Source organism: Contarinia nasturtii, unplaced genomic scaffold (genome assembly GCF_009176525.2).
Source record: "Contarinia nasturtii isolate CC-2019 unplaced genomic scaffold, AAFC_CNas_1.1 Cnas_scaffold_2611, whole genome shotgun sequence".
Classification (NCBI taxonomy): Eukaryota; Metazoa; Arthropoda; class Insecta; order Diptera; family Cecidomyiidae; genus Contarinia; species Contarinia nasturtii.
This window is the reverse complement of record NW_022199931.1, coordinates 90,415-102,371: the sequence shown is the minus strand read 5'-3', so window position 1 is coordinate 102,371 and position 11,957 is coordinate 90,415. Positions and strand designations below refer to the sequence as shown.

Sequence of the window (11,957 nt, the reverse complement as noted above, 5' to 3'; positions counted from 1 at the left end):
TAAATTGTAAAACAAAGATAAATGTCTATAGCCTTTTCTCAAATATGAATCTGAAAAGAATTTAAATGGAATATTATGTATCATTGATGATTTGAATAAAAAATTTCTTTTCAAAAATTTGTTTTTAAAAAGTACAATTCCACACAATCGAATCCAATCGTCTCATTTCGATGAAGCTCAAATTGGTGTCACCATTTCTGGTCGTCCATTTAGTGGCCAAGAAGACATCATCACGCGTATAAATTGTTATTTTTCGTGCTCCGATCAACTTGGCACGCTCTGCATTCAACATTGTCAGATTTAAAACTACACCTTCCTTCAGTGGGATGAATTTGATTTTGTTCAATTTCGGTGATCGACGAATGAATGGCATAATTTCATCGATGTTTGACACAAAAATGTAAAGACGTTCGAGTTTAATCAGAGCATTTGCTAAGATCTCCATATCCCTCGAGCCACCCCAAATCATTAATTCTCTCAGATTGGTCAATTGAGCCAAGATATAGATCTCGACTAAGTTACGAATGTACAAGAACTCAAGACCTTTGAATGAGGCTAATGAAGTGCCAATTTTTTCATCAACATCATCGACGTAAATGTGTAGTCGCTTATAAAAGCCTTGTTCATGGAGTCGATTTAAAAGTTCCAAAATATTTTCCGGCGTCTGTCTCTTATATAACGGAGACCATGTATGTGAAATTCTTTTGAGTTCTAATACATCCAATTTTGCCTTGGAATTTAATAATATGTCACGATTATCCCACAAAAAATCTACGGAAGTTGAAAATCTGTGTACATTTGGATTGCGTACGAAAAAATCACGTAGCTCTTCAATCTGATAGGAATCACGAGGTGTCAATTCGAAATATTGAAGCTTTGGATATTCTTGTAATAGCCAATTAAGTTCACCATTTGTGCGGATACCGACGGATGAATTTTGAAAATGAATCTCTCTTAAATTCTTACAATATTTAAAAATCAAATCGTATATGTCCCCATTCATATAACAATTGTCGTTCTGCACAACTTCCAGTTGGGGTAACAGTTGTCTCAAATGCTCAAATAGTTTGTTATCAATACCTAACCACGAAAGTTGTATGTACTTGGTTGACTCAAATTCATTGATGTGTGATTTAATATATTTGAGTGAATCGTTACCATCAAGATTATCGATTTTTATGCCCATTTTTGTCATGAATTTATTGAAACGGGATATTTCAATAAATTTTTGTACGCCACTTTTGCCCCGATAAAACATGTAAATTCCATCTCGTTGACATTGTATTCTATGTGATGAATAATTCTGTTTGAAATATTCGCCGGCCACTTTGTTCATTCGCTTGCATGTTCGACCGAATGAATACAAGTCTTTCACGTCCAAATATTCAAATATTTCGTCAAAACAATCGGTGTTCAATTTGAATATTTTCGGAGTTGGGTGTGACAATTGCGTCTTTGTTTGTTTGTGGCCCATAGTGAAACTGCATTAGAATAGAACAACGAAATGATAATTAATATTTTGTGAAACAAACACTTTGATGTCATTTACACGAATTTTGTCTTTTTAAGCGAATTCAAAGTTTTAATTGATGCTTGAAAAGAAAGAATAAACACAAATTGTATTTACCTTTTTTTAGAACGCAAAATCAATATGTTGTTATTTAAAAGACAAAAAAAAGCAGCGGCGACGATAACCGGACACATATATGATTTTGTCACTCGCTACACTTGAAACTGACGTTTTCCATCGTTTTCTCCTCTTTTCTCCACGTTCATCCTTTCCACTCGTTTCAAAAAATTTCCGTTGAAACTATGAAACTTATGGCACATTCTGTTTAACTCATTCAGTTGTCAATAAAAATGAAAATTACATACATTTCCAATGAATGTACATACATTTCCTTTATTTCTAAATACTCAATAAAATGTATTTGCAGATTTTTTTTTATCTTCGAAATGATCCGGTTCTTGAAATAATGTTTATGAAACTTGAATGTCTTTGCATTGGTCCTAGTCCATTATGCCATTCATTCGATGATCATCGAATTTGAACGAAATCAAAAGGTTACCATGGAACAAAGGCGAAGTTTTGAATTTAAGAATGTTGAATGACAAACGTGCCAAGTTGGCTGGAGCACGAAAAATAGTAATCTATACGCTTGATGACGTCTTTTTGGCTACTAAATGGACGACCAGAGACGGTGACATGAATTTGGGCTTCACCAAAGTGCGACGATCGGATTCGGTAGAATGGAGTCATGGCTTCTGATGATCGTGATCCAAACGGTAATTTCAACATTTTCTGAAAAGTAAAGAGGAAATTTGGTCTCTCAAACAAATTTAATAAAATAAATTGAAGACCAAAAAAAGGGTCCTCACTTTAAACCAATTTGTAAAGAGTTTTATACAATTTTCAATACTATTTGAACTTAAGAACTAAAAAAATACAGAAAAATTGATTCCATTATAGTTTAAATAAATTTTTAAATAAAGAGACATTCAATCATACAAATTAAATGTGTCTTTTTCTCTTGAAACATGTAATTTAATGTACAGTACACTTCAGTGTTGAATTTGATACAAATGGCGATTGATGGCCGATTTTATGTTACAAAATAAAAAAGCTTACGTACGCAAGCACATTTTTCAAGTAATTTTCGGGTGATTAAACTTCTATCAAGGCTTGATAATCAAGCAAATGCAGGCGATGACTAATAGAGAGGCGCGATTGCTCTATTTTTATGGAATAAACCATGGACATGAGACGGTAGAGGATATCAATACAAACAACAACACATCGTCTACCTTTCATCAAAAGTTTTACTTAGTAAAGGTGTCAACGGACACAGATGATCAATAAAAACCCCTCCTTTTGTCCGTCCGTCTTAAATGAACTCTTATATGCATTTCATAGTATCAATTTTAAAAATTAGTATCACTATAGATTAGAATAGTATCACCATGTGGGTTTATCGCTTAAAGTGCATTCAAAATGAATCATCAACTTAGATTTGAGTATACAAATTGAACAATCAGAGGATGAACGAATAAATATTGTCTTATGTTTTGTTTTTCTAAGCGTGTTGTCATTTTCGTCTAAAAATTTTATTACACCGCAATTGAAATGCTATCAACATTTCCACGATCGACGTAAATGTATAACACATGCTCCAACATAAATAGAATTCATCGAAATCATGTTTGTTTTGATCATTTTCAATAAATATGTCTTAATTGAGCATCATGAAATAAAAATTCGATTGACTTTAATTTATTTTTCAACATTCATCAAGGAAATTAAGCGAACATTGTTGATACAAAAGACCTAGAAATGGTTCGCGTTCCATATCAATCAACGCCAATTAAACATTTCAATTGGTTTCAATAAAGCGATACAAAGCATTCCAAGTAAGATGCTGCTCCTCTCAATGCATATATTAATGGTTTCTGTACGAATGACCAATTAATCGAAAAATTCTATTGCGTACTACAAAGCTGCACTCATCAATTGAAAAGAGTCATACATATATCACCATTGATAACATCACCGAAAACACAAAACAAAACGATATGCGTGTACGAAGAAAAATAGGAAGTTTGTGATTGTTTTTTTTTCAAATTCAAAACATTGAAGGCTTTGTTTTGAAAATGAGTGAAACATTTCAGGGCCGCATACGAATTCCTGCGAAGTGATTGCTCGAGAGGAAAAAATACTCATGATGATGTGTGTTTACTCTCAACGTCACATTCTCAAAAGATGTTTGCTTGAACTTTTTAATCTTTTCCATATGATAACAGATGACATGCACGGAGATAATGTGATGTTTTGTACCACAGGGTGCCCCTCAGCATTCGTACGCAACAAAAAATTATGAATGGAATTTCTTTTGTTCGGTAATCAACAAAACGGATATCAAATCTACACTTTCTTCTTTGCATGGTCATTCCATACTACACTTATCCTTTCCATTCAATTTTTGGTCTTACCATTCACTAGTGTTTTGCCTTTCATTCATTTTCTACGTTTTGTTTTCATTTTCTTACACACTACACAACGCTTGTGAAACACATTATCGTACACAATACAAAGACGACGACAAAATTAAATCGCATGTTGTGATGAGCAAAACTCAAACTCGCTCAATAGAAAGCCGAGCACACGATCTTACTTCAGTTTATAACTTGCGCTTAGAACGGTGTGAACGGAATTTTTGTGAACTGGAACAATTTCGATTCCATAAATATAGTGTTTAAGATTAAAATGTGCTTAAATTGAAACCAAAGACATGCAGCTAATATACCAAAGTTTTTGTGCCATTTCAATTGTTTTGATCGTCGTCGATCATGTGCAATTGGTTAGTTGATACATTTTTTTTTGTGTTTTTGTTTATTTTGTACATACAACGTTGTGGACAATTAAACTATTTTTGGATGATCTCTATTCAAGTTCCGTGCAATTGTTGTGTAATGTTTGCAATTTATGAGAACATTCGCTCTCAGGCTTAGTTTGATTTCAATGGATTTTTGATGGGAAAAATGATTTAGAGGAACATTTATTTGTGTTGCGAATTGTCAACTAAAATTATGTATTTTAATGATAAAATATTGAAAAAAAATCCAAAAGCACTAAAATCACTATGATTTTCTCATGAAAATACCCTAAAAAATATTTTTTTGTAAAAATTTAAAAATAATAAATTTCAAAAGTGGAAATTCGAAAAGAGAATTTTTCGTATGAAAATAATCGTTTTCCGTAAAAATTCTTGCACTTTAGAAATTGTGATCGTCACATACAAAATTTCTCGATTCACCGTTTGATTCTTGATAAATAATAACTCAAAGCACTGTTTATTTAATGAAGAAAAAATGATATCATTTAAGAAAAATCAGTGTTCTTTGAAGCTCATAAATCATGAATGTCTTTGAAGCGAAAAATATTTTTGATAACAAAAAAATTTATGAGAAAATGGTAAAATAAAAGTAAATTATGCAAAAAAAAATGTGAATATAAAATTCTTAGAAAGAGTTGTGATTTATGATGTTATTTAAAACTTATCGTTTTTGTAGGATTACCATGTTTCTGGCATATGTTTGTTGTTAATTTTTTTTTGAAAACTGAATTGTTTGCATATGTTGTTATCTTCATCGATTCAATGTGGGTTTTTCTACGGACTTTCAGATTATAAGAGACCAATTATCCTATCTGAATTTATTTTACTCTTTCATCAAATTTGCTAGAACAATATTTCAACTTAAAACAAAGTGAATTTTGAAGCGAAGCAATGCTCCTGTTAGTAAAAAAAAGTGTAATCATAAAATGAAAGTGTGTGACCTCAATTCTGAGAAGATATCGATAATGTTCGATGATGCGTTGACGTTGCACACATACACTGGTGGATCTATACTGAGCAGTCAATACGTGTGGTGTTGTGTGAAATATGTTTGAAGGAAACCAATAAAAAAATGAAATACAGACAGTCCATGGTCAAAGGGCACAAAAACATTCACTGCAAAAAAAAAAAACGGATCTGAAAAACTGATAAGACCGCAAATTATTGTCGACGCAATTCCTTTTGTTTGCAATTGTTATGCATGTTATTAGAGCTATGTCATTTTATGATTGAGGAAAACGATAAAATAGATTTTTGTTTCTCTCTTTTTGATGTTTTTCCATTGGTATTTCTTTAAAATGTCACGTAGATGTTTAAAAAAACAGTTTTTTTATTGAATTCTTTCTCTATATTCCATAGGTGTATCAACCAGACCAAAACAATTTCATTGATGTTGATGCGTCGCCAAGATCGGAATGTCCGTCAGGTTACACTGGCCTAGTGGCATATGCGATGGATTGTCGTCAATATTTAAATTGTTGGCGAGGTCGAGGAACGGTTCAAAGTTGTCCGCCGGGTACAATGTTCAATCTCGACACCAAAGAATGTGATAATCCGGCGAAAGTAAAGTGTACACCATACCAAGGACGGTCATCGTATCGTGATCAACGGCAATTGCCGAATTTGAATCAACGAACCTCACAACGACAAGAGTTGGCACCGCTCGAATGTGAAGACGGTGCCAGTGGTTTATTCGCAAATCCGTATGATTGTACGAAATTTTTGAATTGTGACAATGGTCGTACGTTTCATCAAAATTGTGGACCAGGAACTGCATTCAATGATGTGTTCAAAGTATGCGATTGGCCACACAAGGTCGATTGTGGTACAAGACCATTTAATGGAAATTCATACACAAATGTGAACACAAACACCAACTCAAATTCGAATCAAAATACATATGACAATGGAAATTCGTACACAAACAACGGAGTTCATTCACAAAATAATGGAGAACCATTTTATGGTGAAGGATTGTTAGATATTCGTATGGATGTGTCATCGTCGAATTTAAAACCACTCATTCGAAATCCAGAAAATCGGCCACAATTTGCCGGTGGACACCAACCACAAAGTAATAACAACGGTATAAATTCTCTTCATTCATTTTCATCAACATCGAGTAATCAATCATTCATCATCGATCAAACGACCGATCAAACGACCGATCAAATACCACAAGAATCGGTACCCGATACACAAATCGTACAAATTCCAAGCCAAAATCTGCTTCCACCGGTGCAAGACAACAATCGAAATGGACGTGTTGATGAGATTTTTCAAGGTACACAACGAATTGATTCACGATTGGATTGGTCCGAATCGAATGCTGTCGATACAAACGGCGTTCGACCAACGAAACCAAGTGTCGATGATACATTTTTAACGCAACAAAAACCACAACAACAATTTCCTGAATTGAATTTTATGTCAACACGAGTTGCTAACGATTTTACGAGATATTTTTCGAATTCACAAGCGAAAACAACGACATCACCACCAGCCATTCCAACCACTGTTCACCAAACGACGCAGCCAACAACCAAAGTTTATAGCATTTATCCAAGTGGTTTTGAAACAATTGGATCGAAATGTGAAGAGGATCGATCTGGTTTACATGCACATCCGTATGATTGTTCGCGTTATGTTAGCTGTGAAAATGGTCGAATCACAGTTCAAAGCTGCCCCGTTGGATTGATGTTTAGTCCAAAATTGAAGATATGCGATTTCGCAAAAAATGTTGGAAATTGTGCCCCGTCAATGCCGCTTCCAACCGAAGTACAACAACCGGAAAATCCACAGTTAACAATCAATGAAAGTCCATCATATGGTCTGCCCGATGATAAAATCAATGAAATCTATGGCGAAAATAGTGGAGCCACACAACTTTGGCAAACGACACAATCAACACCAATAATGCCGACGTCATTCCCCATTCCGAATATGTCGGTTTTGCCATTAGAATCCGGACAATTTCCAAAAAATACATACTCCGAAGAACCCAAATATCCAAGCACTGGCTTTGGGAAGCCATCTCAAGGTGGTGACATCCAACCTGAATCATTTGACTCTCAAAACCATCAATTTGGAAACCCACAAAGTCGTCTCGGCGAAGAATCGCTGCTGTCGAATCGCGATGGAAAACAATTGGTCCGACCAACCGAAGCGAGTAAAAAGAATGTAATGAGAATACCAAGTGGTCATGAACATGTTATGCCAATTTACAATCGACCCGCAAGAGTTCAACCAACAACAACCACAACTCAACAACCATCATTATCACAAAATTACAATCACATTTACTATCAACCGTTTACAAAACCGTTGAATGAAACAACCGAAAAAGACGAAACCGATTATATTCCAGTTAGTGATGCATTGAAGTACTTATTGCGACCGTATTTATCGCGAAATGACACAAATGACACGGATCAAATGCAAAGAATTGAAAGTAAACTTCTTGATATGATTGATGGCAAAGGTCAAAATCATGGCAAAGCATTGGAACAAGATAGTTTGGCGAGCGCATTTTTGAATGATAATATTTCGGTGAAAAATTTACCAGAATCACCACAAACTGAACTAAGACCCGATGTTGAATTTGTTCGATCGACGACGGAAAGAAGACATGTGGAAGATACACCCACTCCGAAAATCAACCATGAATCACCTACATATAATCATAATTCATATCATTCATCACATTTACCACCAAACGATTACAAACATACACTCGAAACACATCCAAATCCGAACATAAATCAACCGACGTATTATAAACCGGGTACTAATGACCCCGTTACGATTAATTTTGCAGGAGCACATACACAGTCACATCCAGTTTATGGATACCACCATAATGTACCATCATCTCATGGTCCATCACCACAATTGCATTCGAGTCATCACCATAATGTGCATCATCCAAATCATTTCGGTCCAAATTATCATTCGAACGCACCTAATTTTGGCTGGGCATCGAATCAACGACATACTGAATCGACAACCATACCAACCGCATCGGCACCATCACCAAATTCAGTTTTTAATCAAGAAAAACCGACGACAACCAGCCGATTTGGGAAATCACAATATGTAGAGGTGACGACGTGCGATGGACAATTCGATTGCGGAACAGGATTTTGCATTCCATTTAGTCAGGTAAGCTTGTTCTTTTTTGGTTTTTTTTTAGCTTTTTCAAGGCTAGTCGACGAGTAGGCGATTGAAAAATCATACCTCTTGAAAATGAATTAATAAACGATTAATTCATGATTTAGCTCTGCGATGGTAGAAACGACTGTGGAAATCGCTACGATGAATCAAATTGTCCACACGTAAATTATCAAGTTCGATTGTCCAATGACAAAGGTCATAAGCATATGGGTCGAGTTGAGGTGAGAGCATTCGGTAAATGGGGTTACGTTTGTGACGACCGATTTACATTGAATAATGCAAACGTCGTGTGTCGCGAGCTTGGATTCAATATGGGTGCAGGTAACACCGTTTTCAGAAATTTTTATCAAAATCATCAAAAAGACGCCCAATTTCGATTTCATATTCGCTTACGTTTTATATTTCGCATATACGCTTCGTCATTTTAGCTGAAGTGAAACCAAATTCCTACTTCCCACCAAATGCAAATATGCCAATCGGCGATGGTATGTTTACAATGGACGAAGTGAGCTGTCAAGGAAATGAAACGTCGTTGAAAGAGTGTGAATTTGCTGGTTGGGGTGTAAGCGATTGTAGTCCGGAAGAGGTGGTCGGTGTTGTGTGCAAAGTAACCGTTATGCAATGTCCACCAAACCACTGGCTTTGCCAAGAATCTGAAGAGTGTATTCCGATGGAGTTCATGTGTGACACAATCAAAGGTAAGATAAAGAGATGACAATTGACCGACGCCATCGAGCTAAAAAATTTATGCAATTTAGATTGTACCGATGGAACGGATGAAAGTCCGATGCATTGCAATGCCAAAATCGAGTACCGATTGATGGACGGAACTGAAATGGAGGGTCGCGTTGAAGTGAAATATCGTGGAGTGTGGGGTACAGTGTGTGACGATGACTTTGGAGATCAAGAAGCCGCTGTACTTTGTAACTCGCTTGGACTCACTGGACCAGCTGTAAGTTACCTTATTTTTTTATCTTTTGACATAATTTCCTTTAAAACTCATTTTTTTCTAGTCGGTGGTCAACAAACGGTACGGAATGAGCACAGGACCGATTTGGTTGGATCAAGTCGATTGTCTTGGCAACGAAACCGCCTTGGATGAATGTATGCATTTCGATTGGAGTGAAAGTAATTGCAATCATACAGAAGACGTTAGTGTCAGATGTTCACGTGGTAAGTAATTCGTCTGATTATCATCGAAAGTGAATTCTTTTTGATGAAGAAATAATTTCAGGTACGGAAAGTAAAAGCGGTCGTTACACTTCTCCCGACAATACTCTACAACGATTGACCAATCGTCAAACACACGAATACCTACGTGAAGTGCCGCGCACTAGCAAGAGCATACCGGACTTTTCAAATGTGTGTGGTCGCGTAAAAGTGACAGAGACGGATGAGAGTGAGGAAAGTTTCGATCGGTTCCGTGTGATAAGTGGTACAAGAACAAAACGTGGCCATCATCCATGGCAAGCAACAATTCGAGCTCGTGGTCGAAATGGTCGTTCATCGCATTGGTGTGGGGCGGTGATCATTTCGCGTACTCATATACTAACGGCTGCACATTGTTTGATTGGTTTTTCAAAAGGTTCTTACTTCATTCGATTGGGCGATCATCATTCCGAAATTCGAGAAGATTCTGAGGTCGAAATTTTCATTGAAAATTGGCACATTCACGAAGATTTCCGTAAAGAACAACAGCAGAACAATGATATCGCTTTGATTTTATTGAAATCTCCAATTCAATTCACCAACTACATTCAACCCATCTGCTTGCCGACAGCACAAACCGATTATATGGCTGGTAAAAATTGCACCATCTCAGGATGGGGATCGATTCAATATGGAAAATCAAGTAAGTCAAGAAATTAAACTGAAAAGAATGAAGGGGTATTGAAATTGTTATTTTTTTTTTAGCTCCATCACTCGACTTGAAAGCAGCCACAGTGCCAATTATTGCACAGGAAGTCTGCCGACGAAAGGAGATTTACGGTAATGAAATTATGGACACAATGTTCTGTGCAGGTTACTTAGATCGGTCGGGCGTTGATGCATGCGACGGTGATAGTGGAGGACCACTTGTATGCGCCGATGAAAATGGTGAGCATGAGTACCAAAAATTATATTGACACCTTAACTTCATGACTCGAAATTTATGAAATCAATGGAAGAATCATGTCAATTACTTCGACAAAGTCTTTTCCGAAGAATAACTCGAATAAACTGATTTGTTTTATTAATTTCATTTCAGGTGTTAATTCATTGTACGGCATCATTTCATGGGGTCTACGGTGTGGTGATTCAAATAAGCCCGGTGTTTATGTCAATGTTAAACAGTACTTGGGCTGGATTAAAGAAAAAATGAATCTGTTGTAATTTTGTAGCAATTAGTGTAACTTAAAATACTCATTTTTTTGCAAAAAAAGAAGCTTTTGTTAATAAATGGTTTTCCATTTCGATTGAACGTTTTGGAGATTTCTAGATTAGAAATAAATGGATTTTTTTGATTCAATATTTCGGTGTTTTTTTTATGTATTTTTCTTCTTTATTGGAAAGAACTCCGCACAACAAGTAAAAAAATTGAAAATTAATGGCTCTTACTTTTCCGCACACACCTAGTGTGTAAGTAGTGTGTAAGGTAAAGTATTGGAATCGGTGTATTGGAAACGCTGTACGCAAAAATTTGTTAACACGATAACTTTCAAACAAGAAAAGTAATTCAAAATCTGACTTCACAGGATGATTGGGGATGCCAAAAGTGATATTTAATGAATTATTAAACACTCAAAAATATGTATTGGGGGGTTTTTGGGTACGAGAAAACCGAATATGATGTTTGTTTTGCGATACAAATATAATTCGACACACTTTTCATACAAAAATGTCAAAAAAATCGATTTTTGTATGGAAGCCATGCTCGTATGATATAGTAATGAGCTGAAACTTTGCACAGATTATTTTTATCACACAAAAATAACATTCTGAGAGTTTGAAGAGATTTCAATGCATAATAGGGGTACCTCCCGAACAACATTTAGGATTTTTTGCTCAAAAACGAAAATTTTGTATGGAAGGTACCACTCAATTGTATTGAAATTTCTTCAAACTTTCAGAATGTTAGCTTTTTGTGAAAACAATAACATCTGCAAATTTTCACATGATTACGATATCATACAGGCATTGAAAAGTCTATCAAAAATTATTTGTATCGCAAAACTTACTCAGATTCAGTTTTCTCATGAATTCATATTTACGGTAAAAGATACGTTATGAATGCATGTTGTGGATCACAGTACGGAAAAGTTCATCTTACGGATGTAAGACATTTTATTTCTCAATGGAAGTCGTGAAGGCACCCAATCATCTTTCAAATACAATTTCCAAACAAAATCAAGC

The 11,957-nt window shown here is 35.5% G+C and overlaps 2 protein-coding genes across 2 annotated transcripts; one reads left to right on the top strand and one right to left on the bottom strand.

Moving 5' to 3' along the window:
- Positions 1-36: 36 nt before the first annotated feature.
- Positions 37-1,741, bottom strand: LOC116348651. Its single transcript, XM_031779710.1, has 2 exons — positions 1,628-1,741; positions 37-1,481 (listed from the first exon to the last, which is right to left on the bottom strand). Exons 1-2 carry the CDS (start codon positions 1,702-1,704, stop codon positions 125-127), a joined length of 1,434 nt encoding a protein of 477 aa, XP_031635570.1. The 5' UTR covers positions 1,705-1,741; the 3' UTR covers positions 37-124.
- A 2,421-nt stretch (positions 1,742-4,162) lies between these two features.
- Positions 4,163-11,025, top strand: LOC116348672. Its single transcript, XM_031779743.1, has 9 exons — positions 4,163-4,355; positions 5,751-8,552; positions 8,669-8,885; positions 8,993-9,262; positions 9,323-9,516; positions 9,578-9,737; positions 9,799-10,416; positions 10,479-10,661; positions 10,813-11,025. The coding sequence occupies exons 1-9, from the start codon at positions 4,287-4,289 to the stop codon at positions 10,935-10,937; spliced, it is 4,638 nt and encodes a 1,545-aa protein (XP_031635603.1). The 5' UTR covers positions 4,163-4,286; the 3' UTR covers positions 10,938-11,025.
- The last annotated feature ends 932 nt before the right edge of the window (positions 11,026-11,957 follow it).

Bases quoted from the DNA above. Each gene is read 5' to 3' on its own strand.
- LOC116348651 (XM_031779710.1), bottom strand. From the start codon at position 1,704: ATGTGTCCGGTTATCGTCGCCGCTGCTTTTTTTTGTCTTTTAAATAAC. The intron at 1,482-1,627 runs GTAAATACAATT...ATTCTAATGCAG, and splicing joins ATTTTGCGTTCTAAAAAAAG to TTTCACTATGGGCCACAAAC.
- LOC116348672 (XM_031779743.1), top strand. From the start codon at position 4,287: ATGCAGCTAATATACCAAAGTTTTTGTGCCATTTCAATTGTTTTGATC. The intron at 9,738-9,798 runs GTAAGTAATTCG...AAATAATTTCAG, and splicing joins TAGTGTCAGATGTTCACGTG to GTACGGAAAGTAAAAGCGGT. The intron at 10,662-10,812 runs GTGAGCATGAGT...ATTTCATTTCAG, and splicing joins TGTATGCGCCGATGAAAATG to GTGTTAATTCATTGTACGGC.